This window comes from Balaenoptera ricei, chromosome 11, assembly GCF_028023285.1.
Source record: "Balaenoptera ricei isolate mBalRic1 chromosome 11, mBalRic1.hap2, whole genome shotgun sequence".
In the NCBI taxonomy this organism is placed as follows: Eukaryota; Metazoa; Chordata; class Mammalia; order Artiodactyla; family Balaenopteridae; genus Balaenoptera; species Balaenoptera ricei.
Genome location: NC_082649.1, coordinates 73,456,626 through 73,476,783, shown reverse-complemented (window position 1 = coordinate 73,476,783; position 20,158 = coordinate 73,456,626). Strand labels below are relative to the sequence as shown.

The following is a 20,158-nucleotide window of genomic DNA, read 5'->3' as shown; positions in this document are numbered from 1 at the left end:
AAGTCTAGAAAACAAACAAACAATAAGTATCTTAAGATCCTTTCAAATAGTAAAGAGTTCCATGAAAAAACAGTGTAACGTGACAGGCCAGTGGCTTGGGTTCAAGGTGGAAGCTGGGAAGACACTGCTAGGGATAGTGGCTGGAGAGGGCTTTTCTGAGCTGAGACATGAAGGGTGCCATTTGTGGCAAAGGTATTCCAGTCAGAGGGAATGGCAGAGGCAAAGCTTATGAGGTGAGAACAAGTGTAACATTTTCAGGGACTAGAAAAGAGATCAGGAACGAAATGTGCTAGAGGCTAGTGATTGAGGAGGGAGGAAGGGAACAAGATGACCTCAGGGAGGTGCTCAGGGCCAGTTGGTGTAACAAGTTGCAGGCATCAGTAAAGGGTCTGAATTTGAAGTTTAATGGGTGATGGAATGGACTTTTCATGCAACAGAATGGTGGAATCTGGATTTATATTGTTTTTAAAGACTACTTTGGTCTCTGTACCAGGGCGGCAAGTGGTTACCAGAGCTACACCAGTGGTTACTGGTGGTTGGGAGAAGTTTATAGGAAGGGAATGAAGGATGACTTCTAATTAGGGGGCCTGGGCTACTTAGTGGATGGTTCAGTAATTACTGAGATAAGGAAGACTGAGAAATGAGAGTGGTTTTTGGTGGAATGGCATGGGAGCGTTACTAATTTTGTTGAAAATTGAAAGGAGACCCTAGTAAATATCTCTGCATGCCTTTCTTCCAAAGAAAACCTTGCATGATAAAAATAATACTTGATATTGCAGTTGCTGCCCAATTTTGTTGAGTCATCTTGGGGTACCTGGAACCTTACCTGGCAGATGGATGGCTGGCTGGATGGATGGAAGGATTGACAGATGGATGAATTGTTGAATGACTGGATGGATAAATGGGTAGATGTCTTAGAAAGGAATGGGCAGATTGACTCCCTCCATTTCTCATATGCAGCTGTGTCTGTGAAACCATCAAAAGATGCGTGTTTCAGAGGACACAGTGTGTTGGTCTCAGGGATTCTGACCCAAACTACTTTGTACATTCTGAGAGTCAAGGAGGTAGTTTTTCTTAAACACTATCCATAGGTCCTCCCCATGAGGCAACACTTCATGGCTCATTTCAACTATAAATGCTGATTTTTTTTCACTTTATAAAAATCATCACAATAATCTTTATTTTACCAGACAGGAAGCGCTGCTGGCGGCAATCAGTGAAAAAGATGCAAACATTGCCTTGCTGGAACTGTCTGCCTCCAAAAAGAAAAAGACACAGGAAGAAGTGATGGCCCTCAAGCGGGAAAAAGATCGACTTGTGCATCAGTTAAAGCAGCAGGTGGGGCCTTTTGCACGAATGGTGTGTTTTGCTGGGTTTGGGGTTTTGAGTGCTTTCTCTGGGTTTAGCTACTCTTCATTTTGCCATGTCCATCCTGCAGGCTCACGCAGCTAAAACCAGGTAGGAGTGAAATGGCCCAAGTTGTCGCTGGAACAACATTTTATTGCTTTTCTGTGTTTTTGTGCATGTGCCTGGGCTTGTGTGGTTTGCAACCAGTGCTGTTTTCCTTTCTTTTGTATTAGCATCATCTCCCCAGAAGTAGCTCTCAGCTCTCTTCCTTCCAGTGGACTTTCTATGACTTCTGACTAAATCCTAGAAAGGACTAATTAAATTCTGGGCACCTTCTTTCCCATTGGACTTGTTACCTTCTGTCTTGCTCACTTTCTGGGCCCAATAATAACTCCCATCATCCAGTTCTTTCGATTTCTTTCTCACCATTCTTCCAACTTTGATTCTTCACCTATTTCCCAGGACTTTCCGGCCAAGGACCCTTTCCCACCCCCTATGCTTGGAGACCTCCTCAGCCATTATTTAGTCAAATATTTTTCTATTACCTGTTTACCCCGTTAACCTGTTTTTCCCTCCTCTCTAGGCCACTATACTTCTTCTGAGGGAAAAGGAAGAAGAGACAAAATCCTAACTTGTGCAGAAAGTTCTTTGCCTTCTGGAGGGTTTTCTAGTAGTGACTTAAATGGAAATATATATACCTGAAGCATATTGCAAAGTCATCCCTGAAATCTTCAGGCATTATTTCTCCTCCATATCTAACTTGAGGGCTTTTGGAATCAATAGTTAAAGATATTCAGTTGGATTCTAGCTTCATTATGAAACCCACTCAGCAGATAACGGCTCAATGGTCTGTGGTCTCACAAGGTGGCCGCCACATCTTAGCTGGGGCCACCTGTGAACGCCACGTGGTACCATGTGTGGAGTGCATCCATATTGATTTCAGCCCCAGGACTGGCTCTCTGCCTGCTAGGGAGATCTGGGCTGAGCACAGTGTGCAAGGTGAATGGAAAGGAAGCCCGAAAGGAAAAGCTCTCTCCCCTCACAACTGGGGCAACTTTTTCCCTCCTCAGGAAGGAAAAGCCATCCTTTGGCCCTGAACCAGAGTCTTATTCTCATGGGGCTGCCTTGCTGTGTGAGAGAGAGAGAAAGAGAGAGAGCACGAGAGCGAGCACTGCCACGCCTGGGTGCCCTCTCCTGCAGAGGGAAGGTCCCAGTCACTGCCAGACATTGGGGTCATTCCACAGAGCAGCATGCCTTGCTAGTGCTGGCCCCGGGGGTCGGGGGCCGCTTACATCTGACCTCTTTGTTTGGGGCTGTGCATCTTCTACACTAGTTTTTCCACCCACTGGGCCACAGAAAGTCAAGTCGGGGCTCCTTTGCTTTCTCTTAATTCCTTCCCTGTGCGCCCTGTGCTCTCCCCTCCTGCACCTAACCATTGTAGCTTTCTCCCACAGGTTTATAGACCTAGGAAACAGCCCCCGAGCTCGAATATACCATGCACTTGTGATGCTGGCTACAGCCCAGATATTACGGCCAAGTACCACGGGTCCAGCTACGATGCATACATGATCCAAAGGTCTCAGGTCAGTCAGCTGCTAAGGAGATACTCTCCCCCACCATTGCGGATGGGGGTGCATAAGACCTACATCACATCTTGACCTTCACCTCTTTTGATGATTTCCAGTATTCAGTGGCCATAAAGTCTGGAACCATAGATGATAGCACTATATCTTGATTTGTAATGCAGTTTCATTATTTTGTATTTGCCAGTGGTTCTAGTTTTGATGGCCACCCTACAGGGGCAGCTCTTCTGAAATAGCCTGGCACTGCTGTAAAGACAAGATTGCCAGAGGCCTTACTGTCAGGCACATTGGATTAAATTTTTCTTTTTGTCTCGTAGATAGTTTCCTCCCCAAATCTCCCTCTACCCTTCCCAATAAGGAATTTTTTTTTAAGGCTGCTTTTTTTCTTTCTCAGCATCATGAAAATGCACTCCTGGATTCCAGGAAGGATTGAGTGTAGCCCTTCAATTTGCTCCTGGGAAACTGTACAAAGCCTTCATTATTCACGACAGGCTTGGTTTTGGGTATCATGGGGCACATTTGGGAAACCCCAGCCATGCACAGTTAGTCTCCCGCCTGGGCTAAAGCAGGGTCTGAAGGGCTGTTGTGGAAAAAGAGGCAGCAAAGGAGGAGGATGGGCTTCTTTCCGTGACTTAGGTTTGAAATTCTTCCCCACACCCTACTGGCCACAGAGCAAGAAAGAATGTGAATTTATGTATCCTTGTTGTAAATGATAATGATTCTAAAAATAATGAGTAATTTGCTTATAAAAGCATGCCCTTTGTAACTGAGGGTTTACTTTGTGCCAGAATGTGAATCCAGTGTCCCGGGGGGGTTTTGTCCCACAGTCCTCACAGCAGCCCTGTGATGTGAGTGTCAAGATTACCTCCTCTTTCTGGGGGCCATAGCTGAGACTCAGAGTGTGGAATAACCAGCCCAACGCACACAGTTTGTAAGTGATAGAGCTCAGGTTTTGTATAGTCCACCTGCGTCCACACATACCCCACCATGTTCAGGAAGTAATTCAGAGTTGCAAGCAGATGGGTATTCCAGAAATTGTGAGGGCCCCTTATCTTTGTATACCTGAAGTAGATGCCAGAAACCCATTTAAGAATGTTCTCCAGCCACTCACAAAGAGTAGGTTCTGCCTAGAGCTCTTGAGCTTAGGATGTTTGATCACATCACCAACTACTAATACTTCTAAGCTCTCAGCATGTGCCAGGTATGGGTCAGAGGGCTTTACATACATTAACTCATCAACTCCCACCAAAGCAGAAGGGCTGATGCTCTTATAGAGAAGGAACCAGAGGTCCAGAGAGGTTGGGTGCCCTGCTCAGGCTTCACAGCTGGACACACCATGATACTTAAACAGATTTTTTTGCCACACAACCTTAAATGGATTTTGTAGATGCCATCTGGAGTTGCACTGTTTAGGTTGAATTTTGTTTCTAGCACTTGTTAGCTGAGTGATCATGAGCAACATATTGAACCTCCCTGAGCCTCAGTTTGCTCATCTGTAAATTGGGCTAATAACATAATTCAAAGGGTTGTTTGTGAGGTGTAATGTATACAAAGTGATTTGCACATGCCTGGCACACCAATGTGCTATATATCTGTGAGCTGCTATTACTACTACTACTACTGCTACTGCTAATTGATTTTATCACCACCAGCCCTCAGAGATAGTTTGATTTTAATTTCAATTTCATCTTTGCTGTTTTTCACATGCCTTGGAGTCGCAGCTTGTTGAGAACATACCGTTGAACTGTGGGAGAAAGAGCAGACAGTTGTTGGCACTAAAGCCTTCCTGGTCCCCCCACCACTAAAGCCCAAGCACTTGGGGAGTGGGGAGCAGACATGTTAGGAGTTCTAGACCCTAGTTCCCAGCCTGCACTGAACAGGCTCCCAGCACTTATTAAGTTTGTTTGGTTTGTGTATGCAGCCCACATGGACGTCCATCAGAGAGGACATCCCCAGGAGGGTGAGTCCCAGACCTCAGTGGTCATCACCTGCATGTCTGATTTGGGAGAGCAGAGCTCTTTTAGGCACCCAGGCTAATGGGAGGGGAAGGTCATAGGTCTGGGTGTTCACCTGCCCAATGTTCTGCAAGGATTTTGAGGCAGATGGGCTCATGAGAGGTGTTACCCTCTTGAGGCTGCCTTTTGAGCTCATTTCATGCAGGTCTCTCTGGCCACATCATTCCCAGTGACTGAACTCGAGTAGCTCATTCAACAATCCCCATAGCTATTGCACTTTGGCAAGCACATAATAGGCACTCGATAAATATTTCTTGTGTGAATGATTGCATGACTTCCATAAGCCAGGTCTATACCAAGTGTTTTATATATACATAGGTTTACAAACGTTATCTCATTTTGTCTTCATAATCAACCAATTACCCAACATATGGCATACCTACCATGTGCCAGGCTCTCTGACAGGTGCTGGGGATTCAGCCACAACAGATATTTTACACACAGTATCCACAATCCCTTCCTCATGGACCTTACTTGTTAAATTAGAGGGGGTAGAGAGAAAGGTAATAAACCATAAACATAATAAGTAAGTTACATGATAGAAAAAAGAAAAATATAGACCAGCATAACAACAACAGGAATGCCAGGGTAGGACTGAGGGGCTGATGACACTGTAAAATAGGGTAGACAGGATGGGCCTCACTGGGAAGAAGACGTGAGCAAAATTTGAAGGAGGTGAGAGAGTGAGCTCTGTGGATATTTAGGGGAAGGATGTTCTGGCAGAGGGAACAGCCCGTGCAAAACCCTTAAGGCAAGAGAGTGCTGGTGTGTCTGGGAATAGCAGGGAGGGCAGTGAGGCTGGAGTGAATAAGAAGGTGAACCATCAGAGCAGTAGTGGGCTAGGGTAGGCTGTGCAGGACCTGCTAAGAGTGGTATATTCTGGAGCAGAAATTATCCGAAGTTAGGAAGCAGAATACACCAAGCGTGTAGCGTCAGAACAGGCAGGACTCCCTCCAGTACCGCCCAGAGTGCCCTGTTTAAGGTTGCTCTAATTGAGCCCACTCTCCAAATCCCCTGGCTCCAGGCTTGAAGGAGTCCCAGTGCTTAGCTTGCATTTTTTAAAAAAGCATTGGTGGGTGAGAGGGAGATGGCGAGAGGGAGGAGATATGGGGATATATGTATATGTATAGCAAATTCACTTTGTTATACAGCAGCAACTAACACACCATTGTAAAGCAATTATACTCCAATAGAGATGTTAAAAAAATAAATAAAAATTTAAAAAAATAAAAAGCATTGGCACTCCATTGGAGCCACAGAGAACTAATGCCAGAATTTGCTTGTTATGGCTATTGAGATTTTCAAACAGAATAGGAACAGGGCCCTTTGACAAAATGCCCTCCCTGACTTCCTGGCAGTCTCAGTAACATATCATTGGAGTCCAAATCCTGCCCTTTCCTTGCTACGAGGAGGTAGGCAGGTGGACAGTGGTGACCACCTCCATGCCATTGGCCTGCTCAGGGTGGTGGCTATGCCTTGGAGAACTGCAGCCAGAGTCCAGGCCAGGCCAGAGGTTCTCAAACCTCAGTGGGCAGAAGCATGATCTTTTCTAAAGATGTCTCATGAAATGCTCATCACTCTCTGGCTCTCACTGCTGAAAAATCTTCCCTGGCTTCCCTTGCTGGTGGGATAAAGACAAATTCAAGCCAACGTGCTCTCTGCCTTATACATGCAATTCCCTTTGCCTGGAACACATTTCCCTCTTTTCCTCACCTAGTTAACACCTACTGGTTCAATTCAATCTCAGTCCAATATCACTATTTCAGGGAGGCCTCTGGGACTTTCTCAACTGGGTCAAATCCCCAATTTGGCACTCTTGTAGCACATGTACATCATTTAATTGCATTGGAACAGATGCAATTCTGCATTTGTTTTGGTGATTACTTGAATAGAAACTATCTGCCCTGCTAGTTAATGAACTCCATGAGGACTGAGAATGTGGCCTCATGACTTTTTTTCTGCTGACCATTTGTCTCCAGGCCTAACACAATTGCTAGCACATGGTAGGCATTCAGCAAATATTAGTTGACTGTATAAATAAATGAGTGAGTGAATTGCCAGGTCAGCTTATTAAAAGAAGAGACTTCTTTGATCAATCGTTACATTAGACAAGACTTAGCCTCGTAATTCTTCTGATATTCCAGGAAGCCACCACCAACTTAAAGGAGTTGGTAGAAGACATGGAGACCTGCTTGCTGAATAATGACCACAAAATTGGTGCCATGTTCTTTCTTGCCACGTTGCAAGACACTTTGCAGAGATGACTTTTACCATGCTAGAATTATTTGCAATGGTGTCCATTTTGAACCTTTCCTTCCAGTCTCTTTGCTGTATTCTAGTTCAGATCCCTTCCAATTTTGGAGGTTCTTCTTGAATTAAATGCCACTGAGTTTCCAGATGTGGCAGAGATTGCTTGCAGTTATAAAGGGAGTCCCGCCATTTCTTCCCTGAAAACGTCTGAGCGTCTTGTAAATTAATTTGCCTAGAAATACCTAAACTCCCATTAAACACCCATCAAGAGAGCCAGAGAAGATGATATGAAATCAGTTCAGAAATTCCAACTATGCTTAACAACAAAAGAATCTTTATGACTCTCTTCAGGTGTTAACATCTGAGTTGATTCTAGGCTGAGCGCTGTATAAATGTAAGAGAGCAGTACAAATTAACTTTCTGTTACTTGTTGCTTACAAGAAGATAAAGGATTAATCATAGTTTGGTAGTAGACATATAAGTCTATCCAATTTTTGTGTTCTTCCCAATTCCATTTCTTCACAAGCACACACCCCTGACACTTTTATTCTACCTCTTCTTAAAAAAATCTTCCTTCCAGATTTTTGCAATATTGGGAGAGGGACTCAATTGGGAATTAGTTAAGGGTTTTTTTGTTTTGTTTTGTTTTTTTAATTTTCTTGTTCTTTCTCTAGGGATGGTAGTTCTAAAAAATATTATTCAAATTTACCATCTTTCCTTCTTCTGTGTCTTGGATCCAATCCCCCCAACTCTTTTCCTCCACCCTTGAAGAAAGGACTGACATCAAAATAATTAATTCTGAAATCATTGGATTTTCCTGCTGCTAAAGGGTTTTGAAGGAAGCTTAAAACTAAATCTTACCCCCTAAGCCTTATTCCCAAACGCTCCCTTGTGTGCTGAAGTAGTGAAATGTACATCCTTGATGAAAATGCCTGTTTAAAATGAGGGCCAGACACTATTGTTTAGTTAAAATTAGAACCAGCTTATTTCTCAGAACCAGTTAGAATACTTTTGTGATCAGAGATAAATTGTGCTTGGTTTTCTTTTCCCCTTCCTACCAGTGCTGGCATTGCTTTTGGTTACCCACTGGTCAGTTGGGAACAGGAAGGCGTTAAGACCAGGAGACTAGTCTACTGTTTCTCTATGTTTTCCCCTAGAGCTTGCAGAGAAGTCCTATGTCCAGGTTAACATTCTGGAGGCTATGCCAGGTCTGCACAGTATAACTGATTTGGGTATGTCTCCCCCTCCCCTATCGTGTCTAGACCATCATAGGATTGTCTCTAAGAATTAGTCAAACAGGTATGGCCAAGAGTGGGAGAAGGCAGACTCTGCCCTGGGAAGTATTCAGGAGAGCTGGTTGTAAGGATGAGATTCTAGCCAAAATTGGATCTCAGCAGAGGTAGAACCATCCTGTCAAGGAAAGCAGGAAGCACCTGAGTGGGATGGTTGACCAGGCATTTCTTTCCCCCTCTACTTGGGGCCACACCTGGTTGTGCTCCCCATTTACACTTCCATTACATGCTATGCAGATGACTTTTAATTACCCTTTATGGTTTAGGAGGTGAGCACAATTGAACAGCAGTGAAGGAACTTCATGCAATAGGGTTCCCATAGCCTCATGTTGTGGTTGGATGAGTGCCAGAAAAGCTTGATTTGATCCCAGAATTGTAATGCATCACAGGCTTGCCCCAGATCAAATTGCTGAAATGCAAACGCATTGGTTTTCACTGTAGACTCACTTTGGGTTAAGCTGTTCATGACCCACTGGTAGAATCTAGCCACATCTCTATTTATCATTGACTTCAATGCCAAGGGTCTTTACAGTATGTTCTAGAGAACCCCTTTCTAAAAAAGAAATACCTAGATCTCTCCTCGGCAGGCCAAGGGCAGGGCATCCTCAGAGAGGTAAAACCTGAACTCCTTGGTGTTACTGAAAACAGTATACTCTTAGTGTCCAAGTGATTGGCCAGGATACTACTCTGCTCTCTTAGCCTGGAGACACTTCTTACTCTGGGCAGCTGGTGCCTCAATCCCAATACTCAGGGAATCCATTTGGTTTGCCAGTTACAACACAAACTAGCACTCAAAGATTGTGGAGGCAAAGTGTTTTCTCTGTGATTCCATATGTTTCTCAAATCCCTGTTAGAAATGCACCTTCCCAAAGCATCAGGCGGACTCTGATGGACCACTTTTCTGAGTCTCTCATTTGAAGGAAGCCATGTTTTAAAAACCATTTAATAAATAAATAAATTAATTAGTTAATTAAACCATTTTAGTTCCCTTCCCTAAACATTCATGGAGCACCTTTGGTGGTGCTGTGTGGGGCACTCTTGGGCTATAGAAGGAGATGTTGATACTGACTTTGTCCTTGAGCCTTGGGTTTTTTATCGTCTCTACCACCTGTAAGGCAGATATTAGCTCAAGAAACAGATGACAGAGCAAATTGCTATTTTTTGGTGCAGAAGTGTTACCAATGTGCAAAAGTCTTTGCTTGCTAGAGGGGGCAGAAATAGGCATTCCTATGGATGTTATAATTGACACTCCGTAGCCCATCTTTTGTGACAAATGACTATCCAACCATGATACTTTCTTAAGTTTTCAAGGATCCTAGTGTAAGTATTGCTACTCTTAGAAAAACTTGCTCTTTGCTTTTGGAGTATACCTTTTTAAGTAGAAAAACTTGAAAAGACCAACTTTACCACTTCATTCCCCCACTTTTAGAAATACGTAAAGGGGGAGATGGGTCTGACTTGTAAGTTTTAGAGTGATTTGCCAGCTTTGTTTCAGTCTTTTGAAGCACCCCCTGCAGTATCTAGCCGTTGGCACAGTACATCAGAATAACAGGCTTAGCTGAAGGTGACCAAAACAGAGAAGAGTATACAAATGCCAAGAAGATCTCTCACGTGCTGTCTTTCTCTTTTTTTTTTATTCAAATTTCACATCTGCGCTCTATTTTTAAACAGTTATTCTTTAAGTGATAACGCATGTTTTACCAAGCCTCTTATTGGATTAGACATGTTTGAAATCCCCTCAGCTTTAACCTGTTCATTCCTGCCTCCAAGAACATTCAGATAGTGTATATGGGGGAGAGTTTCCAAGATGTCAGCCTCCAGGGAGCCATTGTATTTTGGGGAGGGAGGGATCCAGCGGTTATGCTGTGTAGATTTTGGGGGGACCTTAGACTGACATTGCTTTAAGGGGAATCAAGTGTGGGTGTAATGTGTGCAGCATTCTTGCTATTCATCATAGTTTTTCTACTCACATTTTAGAGTAGGAGGAGCTAACAGTTTTTGAGCTCTTACTGTATACCTGGCACTGGGCTAGGAATTTTGAATATATTATCTCATTTAATTCTCATAACAGCTCTGAAAACCAGTTGCTATTAATCCCATTTTGGAGATGAGGAAACTATGGTCCAGGAACTAGGCAAAGATGCCACGGCTAGTGAGGGGTCTCATTCCAAAACTCTTTCATGGTCTTCCCAACAGATGTCCCCAAGTTGGTGCTATACCTCTTAGGTCATAGCCCCCCTGACCTGGGGCTAAAAAGGAACATAAAAAGCAGGCTTTATTCTGTGACCCTGAGCACCACTCCCAGCCTCTCCTGCAGCCCCAGCCAGCTCCTGCCCTGACCCCGGGGTCACATGTGCAGGCTGGGGAGGGCGATTTATCTCTTCCTGCATCACCAGGCGTCACCTACTGCCAAGGGGAGAAAGGGCTGCGGGCTTGATCAAGTGTGTTGCATTTTCTGCTTTCCCGCATGAAATGTTGACATTTGCCTCTTGGAGCCTTTGTGTTTCATTCTCAAGATATCTGCTTGAAAGCCTTTGTCCCTTTAGTTTTCCAGTTTCTTCTTCATCATTTAACATACAAAAACAGGTTCCTCCTGGTCTCTTTCTCTCTCTCTCCCTCCTTTCCTTTCCTTCCTCTCATCATATAATTAAAAGTCCTTTCAGGTTGTCTTCACCTTATCATTTCAATTGAATTGAAAAAAGATCCGACTTCCTGCTCTTGTGTCTTCCTGATGCTGAATTTCAGAATGAAAGAAAAGTCCTTCCCCTGCCCCTTTTTTGCTTCATACTACCCCTTGAATAACTGTGTTTAAATCATGCTGATTTTGTCATTGATCTGCATTGTTGTACGGACTGAGTTTACCCTTTCCTGGCTTCAGAATTTCTTCTTTTTTGGCTTTTTCAAGTAATTAACAGGAAAAGGATTTTTCACCCTCCTCTCTCCTGATTACGGAAACACAGTTATCAAACTCAGAATTTAACATTTCCAGTAGTTTCTCTTTACTCTTACTCAACTCCATATTCTTTTTGGGAAGTGCCACTTTCTTTTGTTATCCTCTGCCACATGCAGAGGTAAAAGTTCCAGAATCCCCCATGTTTACTGTTTTTTTCAATGTAGCACTATATTAAAAAGTAATAAGGACTATATACACTATTGATACTATGTACACAATAGATAACTAATGAGAACCTACTGTATAGCACAAGGAACTCTACTCAGTGCTCTGTGGTTACCTAAATGGGAAGGAAATCCAAAAAAGAGGTGATATATGTATATGTATAGCTGATTCACTTTGCTGTACAGTAGAAACTAACACAACATTGTAAAGCAACTATACTCTAATAAAATTTTTTTTAAAAAGTAATAAGGACTTAATTTTGTAACCATCCTTATTATGTAAATGATACTTTTCATAGTTGAAAGCATATAAATAAATGTTTTATTGTAAAAAAATAATGTATTCTCATTATAGAAACTTAGAAAATGTAAATAAAAACTAAAATCACCCATAATCCTGCCACTCAGAAATAACTGCCATTAAGATTTATACTTTCCTACATTCCATTGTCTACATACATATTTGAACAAAGACATGACATACTACATAATAAAGCTTCTTTAGCTTTATAAATGTTTGATATTGTGTGCATTTTCCGATGTCCTTAAAAGTCTTCAAACACATACATCTTGGTTCTATGATTTCCATCATTGCCATAATTAATTTTGTCATTCTCCTATTGTTGGGATTTCAATCGTTTCTAGTTTTTCACTTTTATAATCACACTTGGTGAACATTTCAATACATAAGTCTTTTTTTCTGTTATTTTCCTTAAGATTAATGCCCCAAAGTTGAAATATTGGAGTTATGGGTATTTTAAGGATTTTAGAGAATTAAACAATAGCTCTCTTCTACAAAGTAGTTGACATTTGAAAATTTTTACATAAATGTCAACTGTTTGTGTTAAGTTTGTTTCTAATAACATGCCAGTCTCATAGATTTGGGAAAGAATATCGCTATTCTAGGACAACTGGTAGGTAAACTTAGAGAGCAAGAGGCAAAGGCAGATTTTTACGACTTCTAAGGGGAGTAGTCATGGGACAAAATGGGCAGTTCATTCAGCAAATCTTTATTGAGCATCTACTATATGCCAGATACTGTTCTGGACATTGGGGGTACCATAGGGAACAAAACACAAAAATCCCTGCCCCGAGAGAACTTGTATTCTAGTGGAGGACACAAATAAGAAACAAAATAAAGACATCAAATATATAGCATGTTAATTGACAATAAACACTATGAAGAAAAATGAAGATGATGTTCTGTGAGGTGTCTGGGGGTGATTTTGAATAGGGCATTCCCAGGATGCCTCCTTGAGAAAGGGACAGGTGAGCAAAGACTTGCAGGGAGGTGGGAGTAGGCCATGTGGAGTACTGTGCAGGGAGGCAGTGGTCAGTGGGGACAAACTGCAGCCAGGAGAGTTGGAATCTGTTCTTCTCAGGTCAGATCCCAAGTGCAGTTGCTGAGTTGACAAGGTGGGGGAGCCAGAACCCCACAACACCAGTGTTTAGATGAGATAAATTTTTTTAAAAAATCAGCACACAACCAAAACCCCATTCTCTTATCTTTGCCCTGATATGGCCATTTGGAAATGCCCAATGGACACAGCCAGCAAATCTTTACTCAGATGATCTTTGCACAGTGGAATTGTGCAAGGAGTTTACAAGTTCAGATTGGACAGAGAGGCGGTCCATTTCAGAAAACAGTGACGATTGACTGAACAGCAGTGGCAACTCAGAAGGTCTCAGTCCAGGCTGGTTCTTATGCCCCCAGAAACCTCCGATTAACCAATCATCTTGAGGCTGGTTTAGTTCCTCTCTCTCATGGCTCAGCGGTCCTAGAATTACAAACAGCTCAGAAGCCAACCAGAAACCCTACTGCTCTGGGCTACCTTGGGTGTGCCAAAGCCCCTTTGGGTGCTAGGGTAGGAAGCAGGTGTGTGGGTCACAAGGTCAGGCAGAGTTTCTGTTGTCAGTCTTCTTGGGTTTGGGGGCCAGATACTCTCTAAGATATCTGACTCAGCAGCCATCCAGAAAGTATGATGTTAAATCTTTAATCTTTAAACAAAACAAGGGAGCCCATCTCACCAGGTGGGCTGCCAGGAACCTAGCCCTGGCAGGTAATAGAAGGTGCAGGGTCTGGGAATGAACCTGGGGGTCAGAGTTTTAGCCCAGCTCTGACCCCCAACACACTGACAACCTTGGGCAGCTCGTTTTGCTTCTCTCTCACAGGCTCGGCTTCCCCATCTGTAAGGTGAAGGGATTAAACTAACAGACCTCTTAGCTCTTCACAGTTTTGATAGTCAGAAACTATTCCAGCACATTCATATATATAGTACATTGAGTACTTGATCTATACCAAGGACTTTGCAGATGCACAGGAAAGTGACAGTATTTGCTTTGATGGAGCCTGCAGTTGAGTAGGGGAGATATATTATTGAGTAAGATATTAACACAGCTATTATTTCTTGAAGAAATGATATTCTAGGCACAGCATTGTACTTTTGTTGTTTTATTACAATCCTCACAAAAACTCAATGAGGTAATACCATCATTGTCTCCACTTTGCAAATGGAGAAACCAAGTCACAGAGTTAGTGAGCGCATCTACCTTAGGGGTAACAGAGTTAACCCCTTTGTTTTCCATTGCAACACAGTTGCCATCTTTCCCACCAAGGAATGTTTGAGAATTCTAGATTTCAAAGATGACAGAGAAGAAGGAAGGCTCTGAATTTTGCTCATTTGGCTTGCGTAATCCCGACTCATCTTCACTTATTAGTTGTATGATGGTGAGCAGGTCAACTTACCTTCCTGTGAAATGGGTATGTTGTTTGCTGTCTAACTCACAGAGAAGCATTGTCATGAAGCATCTTCTCTGGGGAGAGGTCTTTAAAAACGCTGAGGGCTGCACAGATGTGCAGGATGTTGATCTCAGTTCTGAGGTGCAAAGACAGGGCTATGTTTTTTTTCCCCACAGGGTAGCACTGCGCTTTGAGGAATGATGGTCCCAAACAGTCTCTGGTGACAATCCATTGACACAAACCCACTCCACATGACTTGTTCCCTTGACCAAAGAAGAAAGAACTTGAGTGACAATGTTCATAAATAGGCCTCTGTCTTCTGCTTTTCTGGGAGCCAGACCGTGATTTATCCTTAAAGAAAAACAAATAGTGCAGAAGGTGCAGACATCGCCTTGAAAGAACCCAGTTCAGTGTGGGTTCAGACATCTTCCTTCCAGGAAAGAGTATCCAGATCTCCCAGCCCCGGTCTTGCTTGTCCGGGCTCCTGTGAGGTCTGCTGGGGCCAGGGTCTTCTGAGGCTTCTTGAGATGAGGTCGGGCTTCCAGGGAGAGCCTCTGTTTTCCCGAGCTTTCTAGTGATGCAATCCTTGGTGAGGCAGGGAAACAAAAAGCTGATATTTTGGAGGGGGAAGAGCCATCTCTGGGGGATTATTTTTTATGAACCAAAGACACTTAAGTGTTGCCGATATATCTTAATAGCAGATACTCTGAGCAAATGTCCCAGTTGCCTCTTTGTACTTTTTGGCAAGTATGGATGAGAAATGGAATGGAGCAGACCCAGTCAGAGCTGGCTAGCCCAACGTGTAGAAGTCTTAATCTTCCTCCCTCCAGATATGTAACTTAGAAATGTTTCCAAAGTTTTCCAAGTTGCAGGTGGACACCCAGCTTTGGCAAGATGCAAAGCAGGTTCCATCACTAGGTTTTCCACTTCCAAAAAAATTATGTTGGGCTTGAGGGGAGAGACACCTGAATCTTCCCTAGGTAGTTAGTTCTTTAAGCTCAGTTACCGCGTTCTGGTTCTAAAGGTACTATTTCTGTATAAAGAAACCTTCTTTAATCACGCGAAGAGCCCTCCTGCTTGTTGTACACATGATTGGGATTCTCAGAGGACACTGCAGGACTAGCCTGCATATCCTCCTCCATCAGGGCTGGAACAAGACCACGCGGAACCCAGCGCCTTAGAAGTTGGAGTATAAATTATGTTAAGGCCTTGTTGAATGTTGTAACATTTACTAATCCTTATTAGATATGGATAAATTCTCATGGCTTAATTTGGCATGTGGAGCCAGTTGTTCAGATTGTCTTTGCGGACTGGAAAGGAAATGCAACTTTAGTGTAATTTTTCTTTTGTTTCTTTAGAAGGGGACATAATTTTTTATTGTTAGCTGGTGGAAACTTTGGTGAATTGTGGCCAACTGTAGCTCACCCCCACAGGGAGAAAGCATCAGACTTTAGCTGAGAACATATTCTTTGAAACAAACCAGAATATTTGATTTTTGAAATATCTTCCCACTTTAAAAACATGCTGTCCAACAAATATTAATGTTCTGACCCAGACCAAGAGAATTGAGGAAGTAGAAAGCTATAATTTCTCTCTGAGGAAAATTTTAGAGTGATGTGTGATGCTTTAGTTTAATAGTAACTCCACTGAGCATGGAAATAATCTATGAGGATACAGGTACAGCCACAAGAATTCACAGAGCATCCTTCTCACTCTTGGTTCTTACTTTCTCCAAAGTGGAAGGAGCTAGGTGTTGGCTAGGTGTCAGGCATTTCGTATTCCTTTACTAGGTCACCCGCATATACATGACCTTGGGCACCTACTGTCACTTTGCTTCCATATCTGGAATTTGGTAAAAAAAATATACGTGATGAAAGTTCTCCCTTTTTTCTGCCAAACAGTTTTTTTTTCTTAATTGGAGTATAATTGCTTTACAGTGCTGTGTTAGTTTCTGTTGTACAACGAAGTGAATCAGCTATATGTATACATATATCCCCTCCCTCTTGGACCTCCTTCCCACCCGCCCCCCATCCCACCCATCTAGGTCATCACAGAGCACCAAGCTGAGCTTCCTGTGCTATACAGCAGGTTCCCACTAGCTATCTGTTTTACACATGGTAGTGTATATATGTCAATCCTAATCTCCCGATTAATTCCACACTTCCCTTCCCCCACTGTGCCCACCCGTCTGTTCTCTACATCTGTGTCTCTATTCCTGCCCTGCCAATAGGTTCCACATATATGCGTTAATATACAATATTTGTTTTTCTCTTCCTGATTTACTTCACTCTGTTTGACAGACTGTAGGTCCATCTACATCTCTACAAATGACCCGATTTTGTTCCTTTTTATGGCTAAGTAATATTCCATTGTATATATGTACCACATCTTCTTTATCTATTCATCTGTTGGTGGACATTTAGGTTGCTTCCATGTCCTGGCTATTGTAAATAGTGCTGCGTTGAACATTGGGGTGCCTGTGTCTTTTTGAATCATGGTTTTCTCAGGATATATGCCCAGTAGTGGGATTGCTGGGTCATATTGAAAATCATTGCATATTTTAAATTGCTTGGATTGAAATCTATTGTCTTGTTCTTTATTCTTTTTTTTTAGCATCTCACATAGTTTGGTGGTCAGTCAAGCATGCTCAGTAATCACCTTTAGGGGACTCAAATCTTGTCAATTTTGACGAGTTTGATCAAGTTTGGGGGTTATTGAATCAGTTGGTATTATAGCTGCAAAATTATTTAAGTGAGATTCTTGCTCTGTTTGTAATTACAGGTTTGTTCTGACAGATCTGTTTTGCAGATTTTTATGAGCAGGAATTCTCTTGGGCAAATCCACCATGATTCTCAGTGTGGTTAGGGTAGGCGATTTTCCACCCCTGGAGTGGTTTTTCAGAAGAGTGGTCATGTAAAAAAGACCATTTCTGTCCTCTTAGCAACACCCAATTTTCAGCTTCTGCTGAGAGCAGGATCCAAAATTATCCTATCTCCTTATGAAATTCTGTTGAAAAATGTTAGTCCCTGTACACTGTGCACAAAAGCCAAATTACTTTTGGAATGTTCTGTGGAACTCTGGGAATTCAGATAGGGATCAAGGAAACAGCACAACATCTTTTCCCCTCCTTTGCTCAATCTGTTGATTGATTTGTAGGCAATTACTCTCCTTACCTTGAACCCTCTGAAGTAAAGTCTTGGGTCTAAATTCTATTGCTTTTTGTTGATTCCTTTATTTGTTTGTTTTTTAAGTATTATATTTTGTTCCCAAAGTCAGAGAATGCAGAGAAAAGTTCTGGGAAAACAGAGGGCTCATTCTCCATTTAAAGCAGTATTCTGCTAAAAATTTGCCAGGAAGTTAAGGTGTTTCTCAGATCTTTTACACTGCTGAAATGTAAATCAAAGAAAGAGCTTCTGGAACAAACCAAACAAAAACCACACACTTATTCAGGGACAAAGTCAGAATGTGCTCATGCTGGTTTTTATACTCAACAACGCCAAGATCTTTATGGCATATAAGCTTCCCAAAACTTCACAGAGGCATCCCTAAAGAAGTGAGAAAACTTGAAAAAGAGGAAGAAAGGATTCTTTCCTGATTATTCTTCAGTAGTAGCATACCAAGAACAAATAGTGAAAAATACTGGACCTTTTCTAAGTTATTCCCAGCTTGGAACTTCTGCAAGTCTTAATGCTGTGCCCCATAGTCTCATAGATAAAGAAGGAAGGTCACAAATTAGAGTGGAAAATAAAAGGAATTTCTGGTTCTCTGTAATGTTTCTGGCTGTCTCAGGCATAATTCTCAAAAAGAATTTATGTGTGTCTTAAAGTTTAAAATAGTTGCATTAACTGCAGCAGCAGTTCCTAAACCTGGCTCTCTTTTGACATGGACATTTGAGATTCTTCCCCACCTTCACCAAATACCAACTGGAGGGCCAGCCCAATGACCTACACCCTCAGATGTTTCAGAGGAAGGATGCTAAAAGCTGATGGATCTGACTGACAGACCAGCATTTGGGAGGCATTGAGCTACTAAAGGAGACCAGCAACCCTTACTCCCCTGAAGGTGGGAATCCTTGGGTCACCAAATGCTCACTCTCTCTTTATAGATATCCTTGCAAATTCAGCTACTGTAAACGTAAAATGAATCGAAAGGTTTGGGCTGGCTTTTGGCTGCAATTGTGACCAGAAGAGGTGGAACTGGGGGCTGATACAGGACCATGTAACAGGAGTGAGGGTGGGAGTGGAAATAAGTCTGTCAGCACAGGGCACACAATGATAATGGGTAAGAGAGGCAGTTGATCAACAGAGTTTACTCAGCACAAAGAGAATCTGAGCCTTGTTCCAGACATTCTAGGGCTATAAAAAGGAATCAGAAGCCACAGACTGAACTCAGGTACCTAGAGCACCTCTCTTGATATCTAGCAGCCTAGGCTGACGATGCCATTTGCACAGAATCAGAGAGGTTGAGTAACTTGCTGGTAGTTAAACAGCTATTACGTGACTTAACTTTGACCATTTAATCCAGGCCTTCTGACTCTACTTCTAGTTTTCTTTACTCTCCAGGATACTTCCAGTTGTGGAAATTGTCTTAACAGGGTACATTTGAGCCTGGCTGTGACCTGGTTTTGTAGGGAGGAGTCGCTCCTGACAAGGGAAGCACCAGGGTAGAGATGAATGGGTGTGGACATGGGATTAGAGATAGAGCATCCTTGGGGAGAGTATCTGTGGAGGAAGCTGGAAAGAGGTCACTTGTTCAGGAGGAAAGAGAGAGGTTGGCCTTGCCCGGCAGCTGAACTGTTTCTATCTGATAAACAAGATGATAGGGAACTACTCTGTATTCTTCAGGGAGAGTAAGATATGAAAACTGTCAACATGAAGCAAGTTTGAAACCAGCATTTTTGATTAATGATAAAATGGCTTCTGAGATTAGATTGCTGGGTCATTTTTGCCCATGAGATCTTGCCCTGCATTTGATGAAGCTTGGGCACCTCCCAGGCCATGGTCTTGTTTTCTGCATGCTTCAGAGTAGTTGGTCAGTAATGATTTGAGTCTTTCATTAATGCATCCTCACCCCCACCGTATTAAGGATAAAATAATAGCTTCCTTCAATTAAACAGCCCATGAGACATGGACATTCGGTCTTTTCTGTGAAGCACAGATGTCAAATAGTGTCCTATAAAGTTTCAGGACCTGAGAGGAGATCCTTGGGCCTTTAACCTTAAAATTCCAGAACTAAGGACCGTATTTTGCTACCAGTTTCCATCTCGAGTTTGTTCCTAAATGATCATTATGGTGCATGATTCTTTTCATGGTTTATTTCCCAAAATAAGGGGGAAAGAGAGAGAAAGGGGCGGGGTGGGGGCGGAGATAGAGAGTGACTACCGTTTGATTTTGGGTGCTGTTTTTTGTTGTTGTTGATTGAGTAGGACCTGGCCTGAAATGTCCTCAGGCACATGCTATTTCTGAGCTGTAATTATGCTTTTTAACCCACTCCTTTATGTCTGGGTCCTTAATATCCAAGCTCCTATATAATTATCAAGTTCAGTGTGTGGGAATGAGACAAATATTTTTTGCCTGACTTTAGCCTATACATTACTGCAATGCCATGTTATTACAAGACATTTCCTAAACTCAGAGCTCTACTATTAACTCTCTCAACTTGAAAAGACCCAGCAAAGAGATACTCCCAATCTTTGGCCCATGATGCAAAACTCAGACGGACACTGACTTGATCCAGATGAGGGCCCTAGGGCTCTTGGGGGAGGATTTGAATTTGGCACTAGTGCATTGGTCCTGAGCCTGACAGGGACTTGGG

At 42.6% G+C, this 20,158-nt stretch overlaps 1 protein-coding gene across 1 annotated transcript in view; it reads left to right on the top strand.

Annotated features, from left to right (window-relative positions):
• ERC2 (ELKS/RAB6-interacting/CAST family member 2) overlaps nt 1–20,158 on the top strand; it is a 743,450-nt gene that overhangs the window by 691,620 nt on the left and 31,672 nt on the right. Inside the window, exon 15 of the mRNA XM_059940600.1 lies at nt 1,191–1,338. Within this exon, the coding sequence (XP_059796583.1) occupies nt 1,191–1,338 (148 nt within the window). The remainder of the gene's footprint in view (nt 1–1,190; nt 1,339–20,158) is intronic.